Genomic DNA, 12,097 nt, shown 5'->3' with positions numbered 1-12,097 from the left:
CATCCCGTTACTTAAGGATAACTTAAGATCTGCTCACATGTTCACTGCTCATCAGGTCTGAAGTATCTCACATGGGGCAGCTGGGTTTTAATCTTTGACCACATGCTGTGGTGTGGACCAAACCACACAGCAACTTGTTCCATCAAATTCTATTTTTGCAAAAGTGTTCAAAATGAGAGGACAAAGTTGCTGTGCAGAGTACTGTCAGCTGCAAATTTCAAATGTTTTCGTGAACACAGGAATACCATCAGACTTCCCAGCTCTACTCCTTGTTCAGAAAGTGTTTTCCTACAGCAAGATTGTCTTGGAGGTATCATGGCCACAACACAGTTTTAATAATTTACTTTTGTCATTTATAACTTCAATCAAAGGTGTGCATAGTTCTGTATAAACACACATGCAATATAACTATTCACGTGAATAAAAATACACACACATTTATTTTTGCAGACATGCCTTTAACTGAATTACTACCACCTCGCTAAACACTGAAAACATGTATGCATGTCATATTGTAGAACCCTTTTGGAGGACCGGCGCAGGGCTCAGACAGGGTTGTTTACGTGAAAAAAGACAAAAAAAAATAATAAGGCGGCATCTCTTTACTCCTGCGCTTCAGAAGACTGCACCTTCGCATGAGAAATTTTTTAAAAAGCTTGAAGTTGAGGGTATGAGAAGTGCGTGCACACCCCTTGAGGCAATTCGACGAAAGTTTTAATTTCCTGGAGGAATGCGCCGCTTTAAAGACCCGACGAGAGATTACCAGAGGTGGTGCCTCACGCCTCGAGTTTTAACCCACTGGGACGCGCGGGGCGGTCAGTGGTTCCCCGGCGTGGGGGGTGGCGGAGAAACCTCAAGCAGCGCGGGACTCGTCCCCGCCGAGATGAAACCGCTTGTACGTGGCTCAGCTCAGCCCCTGCGGCTCGGAGCCCCCTCAGTTCCCGCGCTGCTCGCAGCCCCACCGGGCTGTGCCGCCCGCGCCGTCCGGGCGAGGCCCCCTCCCCCCGTTGCCAGCCGGGGCCTCCGCACGCCCGCGCTGCGGGGCAGCCCTCCTCGCCGCTCGGGCACTGCTTCCCTCGGCGCAGCGCTCTCCGGCGCTACAGGCGCCGGGCGCGGTTAGGGAAGCGCCCCACGGGACTCCGTCCCAAAGCGCGGGTTGCCCGCCGCGCCCCCGCCCACCGGAACCCGCCACCCGCCCCCGCCCCGCCCCAATGGCCGTGGCGGGGGAGGGCTGCGCGCCCCCGCCGGCAGCCAGCCAGGGCGCCGTGCGCGCCCCCGCGGCGGGAGGGGCGGGCCCTGGAGAGGCGGGGCGAGGCGGGGCGGGGCGGGGCGCGCCGCTGCGCCCCCTCCCCTTCGCGCTGCGCCCTCCCCCTCCCCAAGGTGTTGGCGGCGGCGGGGACGCGCTTACTCGTGAACGCGCCGCCCCCCCCCCCGCTCCCTCCCCGCTCCCCTCGGCTTCTCCCCGGCTGCGCTGGTAGCGGCGGCTCGGCCATGGCGGCCCCGGCGGAGCTGAGCGTGGAGCGGCTGCGGGCGCTGCCCGGCAGCTGGAGTTACGGGATCAGCCAGGGCGGCCGCGTCTTCTTCATCAAGTGAGCGGGGGGCCGGCGAGGAGGGGAGCGGGGCTGGGCTGAGCGGGCGGGGGGGCCGGGAGGGGCGTGCGGAGGGGGCGGCCGGGGCTGCGCCTGCCTGACTCGGTCCTTGTGTCCGTCCCCGCAGCGAGGAGGCGAAGAGCACGACCTGGCTGCACCCGCTCACCGGAGAGGCCGTGATCACCGGGCACCGTCGCAGCGCAGGTAGGAGCCCTGCCGGGGTGGCCGGGGCCCCCAGCCCATCCCCGGCACAGCCGCCCCCGCCCGGCGAGCGCCGCCCTCCTCGGCTCCCCGGGGTCTCGTCGAGCCCGTCGCCCCGCGGCTCCCGCGGCCGCCCCCTGGGCTCCCGCCACCCCTTGCCCGCCCCAGCACCCGGGCGGGCTCGGCCCCGGGGCCCCTTCTCCCCTCGCCGGGGCGGGCAGCGCCTCTGGCTTCGCCCTGTCGCCCTCAAGCCGCCCGATCCTGGAAACCGCCTCGGTGCCGCCGCGGCCACCCGAGACAACTCCTCACGCCGCGCTCTCTGCGCTCCCCTCACTTCTCGCAGTTGTTTGTTCCCAGCTCCAGCAGGATGACACTACAGTGCAGCCTGGCGTGCCCAGCTTGCCATCAGAGTGCTCCTCATCTTTTTCTTAAAACTCTTCCTTTTGCACCCCGGTTTTCCCTCTGTATCTGTGTAATTTCTGTGCTTGCTTTCTATTTGCCTTGTATCACCCCTATAATATTATATAGTTGCCATTAGAGACTGTCTTATTCTTCTCGTGCTTCATACAGGCTACCCCAGTTTTTCACCTGCACAGCATCCTTTCTCAGTTTAGCATTAAACCACTCATCTTATTTCTGTTTCCAGCAGTACCTAGATATAACCACGATAGGTATCGTAGAATTGTTGAGGCTGATTGCACTAAATATAATAGTAGTCACCTAGAAACCCTTTTCCTCCGTTCGCTTCCATCTAGGCTGAGAGTGTGGGTGGTTTCTAAGTGACTGAGAGAGGTGGAATAGGTAGGAGGAAAAGGGACTGAAACATTAGGAATAACTTGGAGGGAGGAGGGTGGAATCGGTCGTCTTCGGTACTGCTGTTTGTTCCACTCTGGAGAAGTAGCAGCAGGAGGTGCTGGAGGAGGAGGATTTACAGCAGACACTCTGGAGACCCAGAGCCAAACTCTGACTGCTGGTATTGCACACAGGCTACATATGCCACTGGGAGGTGGTGGAGTGTAGTAATAAGTGCAGTTGTTTTTATGTATGTAATCACTTGGATAATCGCAGGAAAATCTGCAAGTGAATTGGACTACATCAGATTATTTGCTTTTTATGTTTGGTTAATACTTATGCATTAAGAAATTAGAAATGGCCTTTTAGAAAACTGTGGGCAGCCTTTTTTGTCTCAGGAATAGTTTAAAAAGCACAGGTTTCTGGCTATTAGAACTCTGCAGTCTGATCTGCAATGAAGGGCTGTTTGTAAGAAGTCGTTTAGTGCCAGGAAATAGAACTACTGATTGTTATTGGGCTCCCATTTTCCCCACTTTCAGTACTCAAATTAATTGAGGAACTGGCCTTTATCTACAGCAATATGCATGGGGGCAGACGTATGTGAAGTGCTTTGCTTGTTGGACAGTAGCATTAGCTGAGGACTCATTCTTTTTTAAAACTATTACTAGTGTCTCTGTTGACTGATGGTGATTTCTAAGGAATTTTCTATGTGTCGCATTTGTTTCTGCTATTAAGTGCCTTCTAAAAGGAAATGCAGTTTGCTTTTGAGTATCTGGAGTATTACATGTAGAATAGCAGAGTTATTATCAGGTAAATTAAACTTGTTTCTGAACACGAGAGTGAGGTATGACCTTGGATATACTGACCATGATTTGTCAATCAGATGCTGAAGTATCTGCAAAACAAACCTTTTTCTTTAGTTTTCCTCATTCGTGTGTATGTTAATTAATATCTCCACACAGAGATAGAATCAAACAGATTAATTCTGGAGTTCATATCTTGTTTTGCCCTGACCATACTTTGGGAACCTAGTCAAAATATGTTAAAAACATGTATTATCTTAAGAAACATTTTTTGAGTTTATGACACTTCTTTTGGAAGTGTGTATTATTGTAAAGCTCCTTATTAAATAATGCCATGAGGTATTTACTACATGAGAGGAAAGCTTTCTTTTCCATTATGAACTGAAGTGCTTTTTATTCCTTGAGATATTCAGCACTAGAATGGTGGGTTTTGCGAAGTTCTTACAGCAGCCATGAATACTCCTGCTAGAGGGACTTCCTGTTTGCTGTACTTTGCCCTGTGCTGTTATCGAAAGACACCTTGATTTTTGTTCTAGGGAAGACAGGAGTGAAGTAAAAAGTCAGCCAGAGCAAATAAGTAAACTGTGGGGGAAAAATCACATGACCCACACTAAATATTTTTTATTTTAATTAGGAAATGCATTCTTGCTTTTTTAATTGAGTGAGCGAGTCCTATATATCAACTATTGGTTTTGTTAACTGGGTCAAACTTAAACAGGGTAGTTATGTATCTAGAGTTGCGTGAAGTTGCCCAATATCTTCAGAGCTTCCATTACACCAGGAAGCTGTTACTTGTAAAAAAATGACCATTAGTGGAAGTGCGCTTCTTTTTTCTTTTAAATATGTGGGCACCTGACTCTTTGCACTGAAAATTATTTTCATATAAAATTGAATAGAACTGTAAACACTGCAGGAACACTTGTTAGTCACAACAGTGGTGGAATTATGCTAATGTGATGCTAACGCTCTGTGGTGTAGTTGATATCATGCCTGTTAAGATGCTTGTGACTTGCATGTAATGCAACTCAGTAAGTTGATTTTTGTTTAGATCTCTGCCTGTCAGGTAATTTGATGCTACTGAAGTTCAAGGCAGAAAGATCTAGTGATGATTTCAAGTTCTAGTTACTGGTCAAAGGAAGGAACCTTGTTAAATAAGGGCAGACTTAAACCCTGATTGTTATTATTTGAGAATGGGAAATATAAATCAAATTTTCATGCATGTAGCTTCTCTTGGATTACAGAATTTAAACTGAGACAGTATTGTGAGTCGGTTCTAAAATACTTGTTTCTAGGACTAAAGCTTTCAATATGTGGAATCAGACATACAGTATTTTAACTCAGTTTAGGGAGTAGACCAGTATGGCCAGCATAATTTCAAAAGTTAATTGGATTGTTTTGCTACTTGTTTTCCAGACTTACCCACAGGTTGGGAGGAAGCTTATACTTTTGAAGGTGCAAGATATTATGTAAAGTAAGTTGATTGTTTTATCTGTCACAATACTATAATTTTCAATTTGTTTGTCTAAATGTTGCTGTAATCTTGAATGTTTACCAAACTGAATTGAAATGTTATGCTATAATACCTAAAAGGAGTACTCGAGCTTGCTGTACTGGATGTAGTCCTTTGTTTACTGAATTCTCCCAGCTAAAACAATTTATTGAGTTTTTGTGTTAGTACTTTTAATGAAAACTTCTTAAGGATTCAGATTCAAATTAAATTTCTGCTGTGAGTGTGACCACTTAGCAACAAATGTCCTTGCAAGTTGAGAATACCTTGAGTTTTTCTGTTTGTTTGACACTTGTGTGTATACACTGTCATGCCAGAAATGCTTTCAGAAAGGCAAGATCTTTGTCACTTGGAGAAGAGACTTGATTCAGCCCTATTCTTTAATAATTACATTGTTTAAAGCCACTCTGAAGGTTTAATGTGGTTGTTTTCTTTGTATACCTCCCATTTCTGATTCTCGCATTGATTTTCATTATTTTTTTTGTTCGGATTTTAGTACGTTTTGAGGAGTGTCCACTGTGGTGGACTTCCTGTACAGTCCTTTTGAATGAGAGGTGTGGAAATAGAGCTTTTATGTAGTAGCCCAGAAGTTGTGTTGATCAGATCTGTACAGACTTCTTAGAAGTTTTTCCTCTCCAGGTAGTCAGACTGTCCTTATGTGGGCAATGTTGAATTGGCACCTATGTATTTTTGGCTTGTTAATATGCTTTTTTTTCCCGTTATTTAAAAATTCTCAGGCTTTTCTTGATTCATTCAGGAGATTTTGCTCACTCAACTGTGTGTTTGGTTTGCCATCTTTAAATGAAGAGTGTCATCAGTGGGATACCTTGTATGAGTGAAGGTTACTAATAGTGATAGAGGCTATAGGCAGCAGGTAGGTTTTTCTGAGTCTTAGTATTGAGCAAAAGGTAACTACTCTAAGTTGCACTGTAGACATTGTGAGATGGGTGTTAACGTATGTTCTGTGTGGTTTATTTTATATAGGAACGTGTTTGATTTGATCCTAAAAAAAATTTAAAAGAATATACTGAAGTTCAATGCTCCGAAAATGTGTTCAGAACTAGTGCCAGGCTCTATCAACAGGGTGTTCTTGTTAATAGGCCACATGTTTGTTTTACTGTTCTATTCGGCTTTCTTGTAATTTTCATGACACCTGTGTTGTAAAGCAACTGACAGGAATGTACTAAGGAGTTCACCTTTGGTGTTCTGTTCAGATTGTTAAATGAAGATGAGTGAAAGTTCAAGAAAGCTGGGTTTGTCTCTGTATATAATATTAAAAGAAATTATTCTATGTTTTTATATAGAACTTATTCTCATAGAATAAACCTATGAATAATGTGTTAACTATAGTAACTGGAAAATAGGAACTTGAGTTTTCGTAGAATAAAAAATTGTGGACAGCTGTTGTAAAGTGACTGATGTGCTTATGCACAAACTTACCAAGTGGTAGGTTGGTTGTATACTCCTGTCCTTGTAAGATCTTCTGTTCAAGGTGTTATCATAACTGTTAGGATGCACATCGAGCTGATTGTTTTGCTGATAGCAGACACTAAATAGTTCTGTTTGTATTTAAAAGTTGTGCTGCATCTTTGAAAACATGTTGCACAAACAGCACTTCTCTGTGATTTGCTAGATGTAGGAGGATAGCAGGGTAGCGCCGTCCAGCCTGCTGAAACATTCACGTGGTATGACCAGTTTGGCATCCTTAGTTAAATACCTGTTTCTTGTGTTGCCTCTCAGACTGAATTTAAACTTCTGCGCAATGATAGCTTCTCCTTTCAAAGCTGTTTAGCATCCAGCCCTGCTGGTGCTAGAGAAGATGTGAGAGCTAACATAGACAGCATGACAACATTATAATCGCTATCTTGTGATCCTCCGCAGGGTGACGCTGGATGATGTGTTGATTATAATGATTCTAGTTGTCTGAGTCTAAACTACTGCGATGCTCTTGCACGAGTGGGAAGCATCACAGGTTGCTGTGACCTTGTGATGTACAGGCACCCCGACGTATGGATTTCTAAATGTAACCTCATTTGAGTGTGCAGATTCCCTAAATATGAATGTTTATTATATTGGTTACAGCATAATAAACCTATGTTAAAACTGAAAATGTTGCAGTCTTGTTCATGGTCAGGTCTGAAAGAAATATGTTGTTTTATGTTCTGCCGTGAGTGACAAAGTGACAAGGGAATGAATGTTAATGGCAGGCTGTTGATGCATTCAGCCATGTGAAACTTGGCTGTTGGATTTCTGTAGTGTGTCCAATAACAGAGTTAGACAAGAAGGATAATCAGGTTTCCTGATCACATAAATAATTTCACCTAACTTCTGAGGCACAACTTCAAATATGTGGGTTGAATAAAAATATTAAACAACCTTGCTTTATGGCAAGATCTTACACTAGACTGTGTTTGAAAATAAAAACCTTTTGAAAATTATTCTTATGGTTTTTTAATAATAGGTCTTCACTGTTCCAAGTGGGTGTGTCACTGAATCTATTACTGTGCTTTTTCTGGCTTTGATGTAGTAAACGCTGTATAATCAAATTGGAATAATGTTGAGGAGATAATCGTCAGCTGAATCTTAGCATTCCTTGGACTGGTGTTTCAAACAAATGACTCAGGATACAGACTGTATTGAAATGTGATTATTTTTAAAGGGCACTGTATTTTTCTTGGGATGTGTACATTCGTTTTCAGAATAAGTAAATACCAAACAGTGATTATTTTACACTTTTTTTTTTTTTTTTTCCCCTCATGGCATTGAATTTATTCTAGCTTTAAAAAGGAAATATGTTCTGTAACAAGGATATATATGGAGTTGTTTCCATTCCATAATGTGGTTTTTGTTTTTGTTTTTGTTTTTTTTTAATAGGGTTGTATTAGTAAGGTGATGCTAGCAAGGACTTTGACCTTTTTTGCAGTTTTTTTTTGGATTAGTAGAAGAATTCTAATACTTGGTAATGACAGAATCCTTCCCCCACATCCTCCCTATCCCTTGTAAATGCTAAATACAAATGGCAAAAGGTGGTGTTTGTTATTTGGAGTAAAAAATACACCATGCTGTAACATTTTGTATATGTTCTCATGAGATGTAGTTACGTTGTTAAAGTGTTTTGTGTATTTGAGACCAAGAAAGTCTGGTTTTGTTTACTTAATGTTAGAAGTGTGCACAGATAGCCCTTCCTCATCACTTTTCTGAAATAATGCTTTGTTTGAGTGTAGTCCTTTATTTATACAGTAACTAAACTTCTACCTGGAGTATGGGGCTGGATGATGGTAGAATTGACACATTCAAATATAACCTTTAATAATTAGTTTATTGTCAGTTAACTATTGAATCTTATGTCCTATGAAGTAAAACAAGATATGGGAAAATGATGCCGCAGTGTGCTGCTTAGAATACTTCACTGGACTGGTTATTTATGCTTATTGCGTCAAGCACTCACTGAGCGCTGAAAAGTTAAGGGCTTTATACCCAAAACATATTTAAGATGGATAGTATTATGGGAAGCTTAAGTTACTTACACTATTTATAAGTGCGTAAGGAAATGAACCCGTGTGACGATCCCAGTATGATACTTGTCAATAAAGAATGAGAATTTTCAGCTTGATGTTTTTAGTACCTTGTGGTGACCATGTAGTTGTTGGGCACCAAGGTGCTGGTTTTGAGAGCTATAAAACTACATAAATGTGTCTTTCTCCATGTATATGTATGTGTGTGTATATGTTTATTCATATGCATGTGTTTAAGAAATGCTTATTGCTGGTTAAAACCATGTGACTGTCTAAGCTCAGGCATGTGCTTACTTTTCTCGCCTTTTTTTCCTTTTTAATTTCAGTAGTTCTGAACATATGTTAGGATTTTTGTATTGATTTTTTTAAACTAGGTTTATATTATTTAGCTTATTAATTTAACAAATAAAGTTGTTCTAAAAATCAGTCCAAGGATGAAATTTGGGGAATTTTGCATCAGTTTAACTAGTTTGCCTTCTACAGAAGTACTCTTAGGTAAATGGTCTCGTGTTAAAATTTGATATTTTTTAACTCCGCTGTAGGACCAATGCTTTTTGGGCAGCTCACTGACAAAGTTCTTTAAAATGTAAAAAATTAAGAGAGTTAAAGTTTTATTTTAAGAATTTTGTGTTGAAGTTTACCTTTTTCTGTATTTATCGGAACAACTTTTTGCCTGTTGCTTGCTGAAGCAAGGCATTGGCAAACTCAGGCCAAAGCTGAGCTGTGTTCACTGTTGCATCAAATAGAGGTTTTGTATGCTTTTATAGTGAATTTTATCAATGCAGGCTTGCTTATTGTAGACAAGTAGCTTGAAAATTGGGAAGGTAAGAAAAATCTATTAAGTGATTAAAAGGGATAAGATCTTTTTGAGCCTTGAGTTTCTGTTGTTTGCTAAAATAAACCCGTGCTCATTGAGAATTCAGCTTTTGTTTGAACCTTAGTCTTTTATGTGCATTCTAAAGATCCTCTACCCTTCAGCTGAGACTTTATCCAGAAAAAGAACAACTCATCATGTTTGCAGAGAAGCCCTTTCTTGAAAGGAAAAATGGAATTTGAAAAAAAAATAAGAACAGATCAGACTGTTTTCCTGTAACACTAAGAATCACAGCATTCCTACCAAAAATTTAGTCCTTTTCCTACTACCTCTAACCTTTATTTTACTAAAATAGAGGAAAGATTAAAGGTTGTTCTTGGCCTTCATTTGGTGCATTGTTACGTGGGAAGACCGCCAGGTCAAATTGTGGCATACAGCTAGATGGATGAACTGGGACATAACATTTCAACAAACTAACCTATGCCTTTTACCTTTGTAGTAAGCAAAAAGCTGTTCAGAAAAGGAGAACTTTTGGGGAATGCCTGTACATTTATTATCTCTTTTAACACATAATTCTTTATTCCACTGAAATATTTCAAGAACCAAAAATACTGCAATGCTGAAGCTGTATGTGGAGGTGGAAGGACTCTAGACACAGGAAGAAAAGGGTGTGGGTCAGAGGAGGAGCTGAGGGACTGCATCCAAAAAGCGACTTACAGGGGAGGATGTGGTGGGAAGAGGATGGAGGTGGTGGTGCACTGAAGAAGAAGGCTAAAAAGGTGGGAGTAGCTGCAGAAGGGGGAGGAGTGGAAACTAAACTGGGCAGAAAGGAGCGGTGGCAGTGGGAAGTCAGCACAAGGAGTAGGGATGGGAGCTGATTTCCTAGGAGCGAACTTGCTGGAATTTCTCCCAGAGGGAAGGGTGGCAAAAGTTCACCCTGTGCAAACATGTTGTCTGACTCGTGTGCAGGTCTGGCAGGGCCTATTACCCCTGGCTTATGAACCTGTTTCAAAGTTAGCCTGGGAGGTAGAATATCAAATGCGAATGTTAGGAATTAATGTGCATCTAAAGTCTCTTTTTGACTGTGACGTCTGTGGTTGATATTTTGAGCTGTCTCTTTCCTGCAGTCTGTTTCTAAATTGGGTAATACCTTGAGTGCTTTAGTTTTACTAAGATAGACTTGGAACCATGAGGGAACTTACTGATTTTTATTTTTTGTTGTATCATTACCAAGTTTTTAAACACTTATAAGAATTAATGGATAATCATTTTAAAATACAAAAAAATTTCTGTATGTAAGTTCTTACATGAAATGTTGAAATCCATGAGAAAGACATCAGTGAATTAACTTACCCACTTTTGGATCCTTGGTTTTGGAAGTGGTAATGTTTCTTCCCTAACTTTGGCCTTAATTGCTGATGGGATTAATAATACCAGGTAAAACGAATATATACTTTATGATGTTATTACTGTGAAGTGAATTCTTCTGTGGTCTTTCATTTTCACTACCTACAATGTGTGGAGGGTCATACAAAACAAAGGAAATTGTGATCAATCATAACCTTTTATGTAGGAGGCTGCTGCATGATTTTATAAATAGTGATGCTGCTTTTTTTTTTCTCAACCCCTCTTGACTTTGTAAAAAAAAAAAAAAAAAAAAGGAAACTGAACCGATGTTCACTGGAAGAATTATTCTGGGACCTGTACCAGTATTTCCTCTTCCTGTTGTGTCAGGGTGTTGCATGGGTTCTTTTTCTCTTCTCTGCCTACCCAAGTCCTGCAGTACCTGAACTGAGGGACACTTCCAAAAGCACCTGAACTGGCATGGAGAGACTTCGAACTTTTCCAACAGAAAAGTCTAATTGATGTAGCTACTATGTGGTAGAACTTTTGCAAGTCCTGGTGCAAATGATGTTTTGCTTTTACTTAAAGGAATTGCATGCACTTCTGTGGTCTGCAAGTGTTCTGTTGTGCAGGATCAAAACCAGCGTCTGTTGTGGTGCTGTGCTAAGCCAGTTTTTCCTGCATATGTTTGTGTTACACTGGGCCTTATTATAATGAATTACACTTTCATTAAACCTGAGATACACTCTGGTTGGCAGTTCAGAGCGATCTTCAGTATGCTTCTGTGTGCTTGCGAGAGAGGGAGAAAACTCCTGTAAAGCTTGAGGCAAACGCTTGCTGGAAGCAAAGCTCCACAGCCCTGACTGCATTTCTGCCAATGTGGTGCCTGTATCTGTGTTTTTTCTGTGTTTCAGTAAGTAAATACCTAAATTTAAACACTTTTCCCTTCTTTCTCCTCCTTCCCTTGTGTTCTTTCTTTGGAATGTGGAACATAGCATGTCTCTCTGTTCACTTTACTTGGTCTTGCATTTGGTTGAAGGGAAGGTGTTCGCTCACAGTGATCTTGGCAGGGAAGAAGTTGCATCAGTGGCCACCTTCAGACATAGAAGTTTGAGAATGGGAACTTGATAGCATAGGCTTTGGTAAAGAATCTTCACAGTACTGAGTAGGACATGGAGGTCTGCTTAAATAGTTGGTTGTGAAGTTGCATCTTTCTGCTCTAGATCTCTAAAAATTCGAGTTGAATGGTAGTTTGAAGACTGTGAAGTGGAAAAAAAGGCTTTCAGACAGCATTTTGAATGCCTATGTGTCCTGTGATGATCATAGAGCTTTATATAAACAATTAAAAAACACTTGCATATTTAGGAGGCTTTAGAAACTTAATTCTTCATGGCTTTCTCTACAGTGACTTAGTAAGAGCAGTTGTTTGTAAGGAAAGCTGTATTGCCAAGCAACTTATCCTTTAAAATTAGCTGCTGCTTTTCTTTTTTCCTCTCTCTTCCAGAATCTATTACAAATCATGTTTAGCAGAA

General features: G+C 42.2%; 1 protein-coding gene across 1 annotated transcript in view; it reads left to right on the top strand.

Moving 5' to 3' along the window:
- The first annotated feature begins 1,304 nt into the window (after positions 1-1,304).
- The window catches only part of PLEKHA5 (pleckstrin homology domain containing A5), a 170,552-nt gene continuing 159,759 nt past the window's right edge, over positions 1,305-12,097 (top strand). The window contains exons 1-3 of the mRNA XM_080363967.1: positions 1,305-1,589; positions 1,717-1,793; positions 4,799-4,856. Of these exons, the coding sequence (XP_080220093.1) occupies positions 1,492-1,589; positions 1,717-1,793; positions 4,799-4,856 (233 nt within the window). The 5' untranslated portion in view covers positions 1,305-1,491. The remainder of the gene's footprint in view (positions 1,590-1,716; positions 1,794-4,798; positions 4,857-12,097) is intronic.

This window comes from Nesoenas mayeri (genome assembly GCF_963082525.1).
Source record: "Nesoenas mayeri genome assembly, chromosome: 1".
In the NCBI taxonomy this organism is placed as follows: Eukaryota; Metazoa; Chordata; class Aves; order Columbiformes; family Columbidae; genus Nesoenas; species Nesoenas mayeri.
Note: the sequence above shows the minus strand (reverse complement) of the source record. Positions and strands in the feature narration are given on the sequence as shown.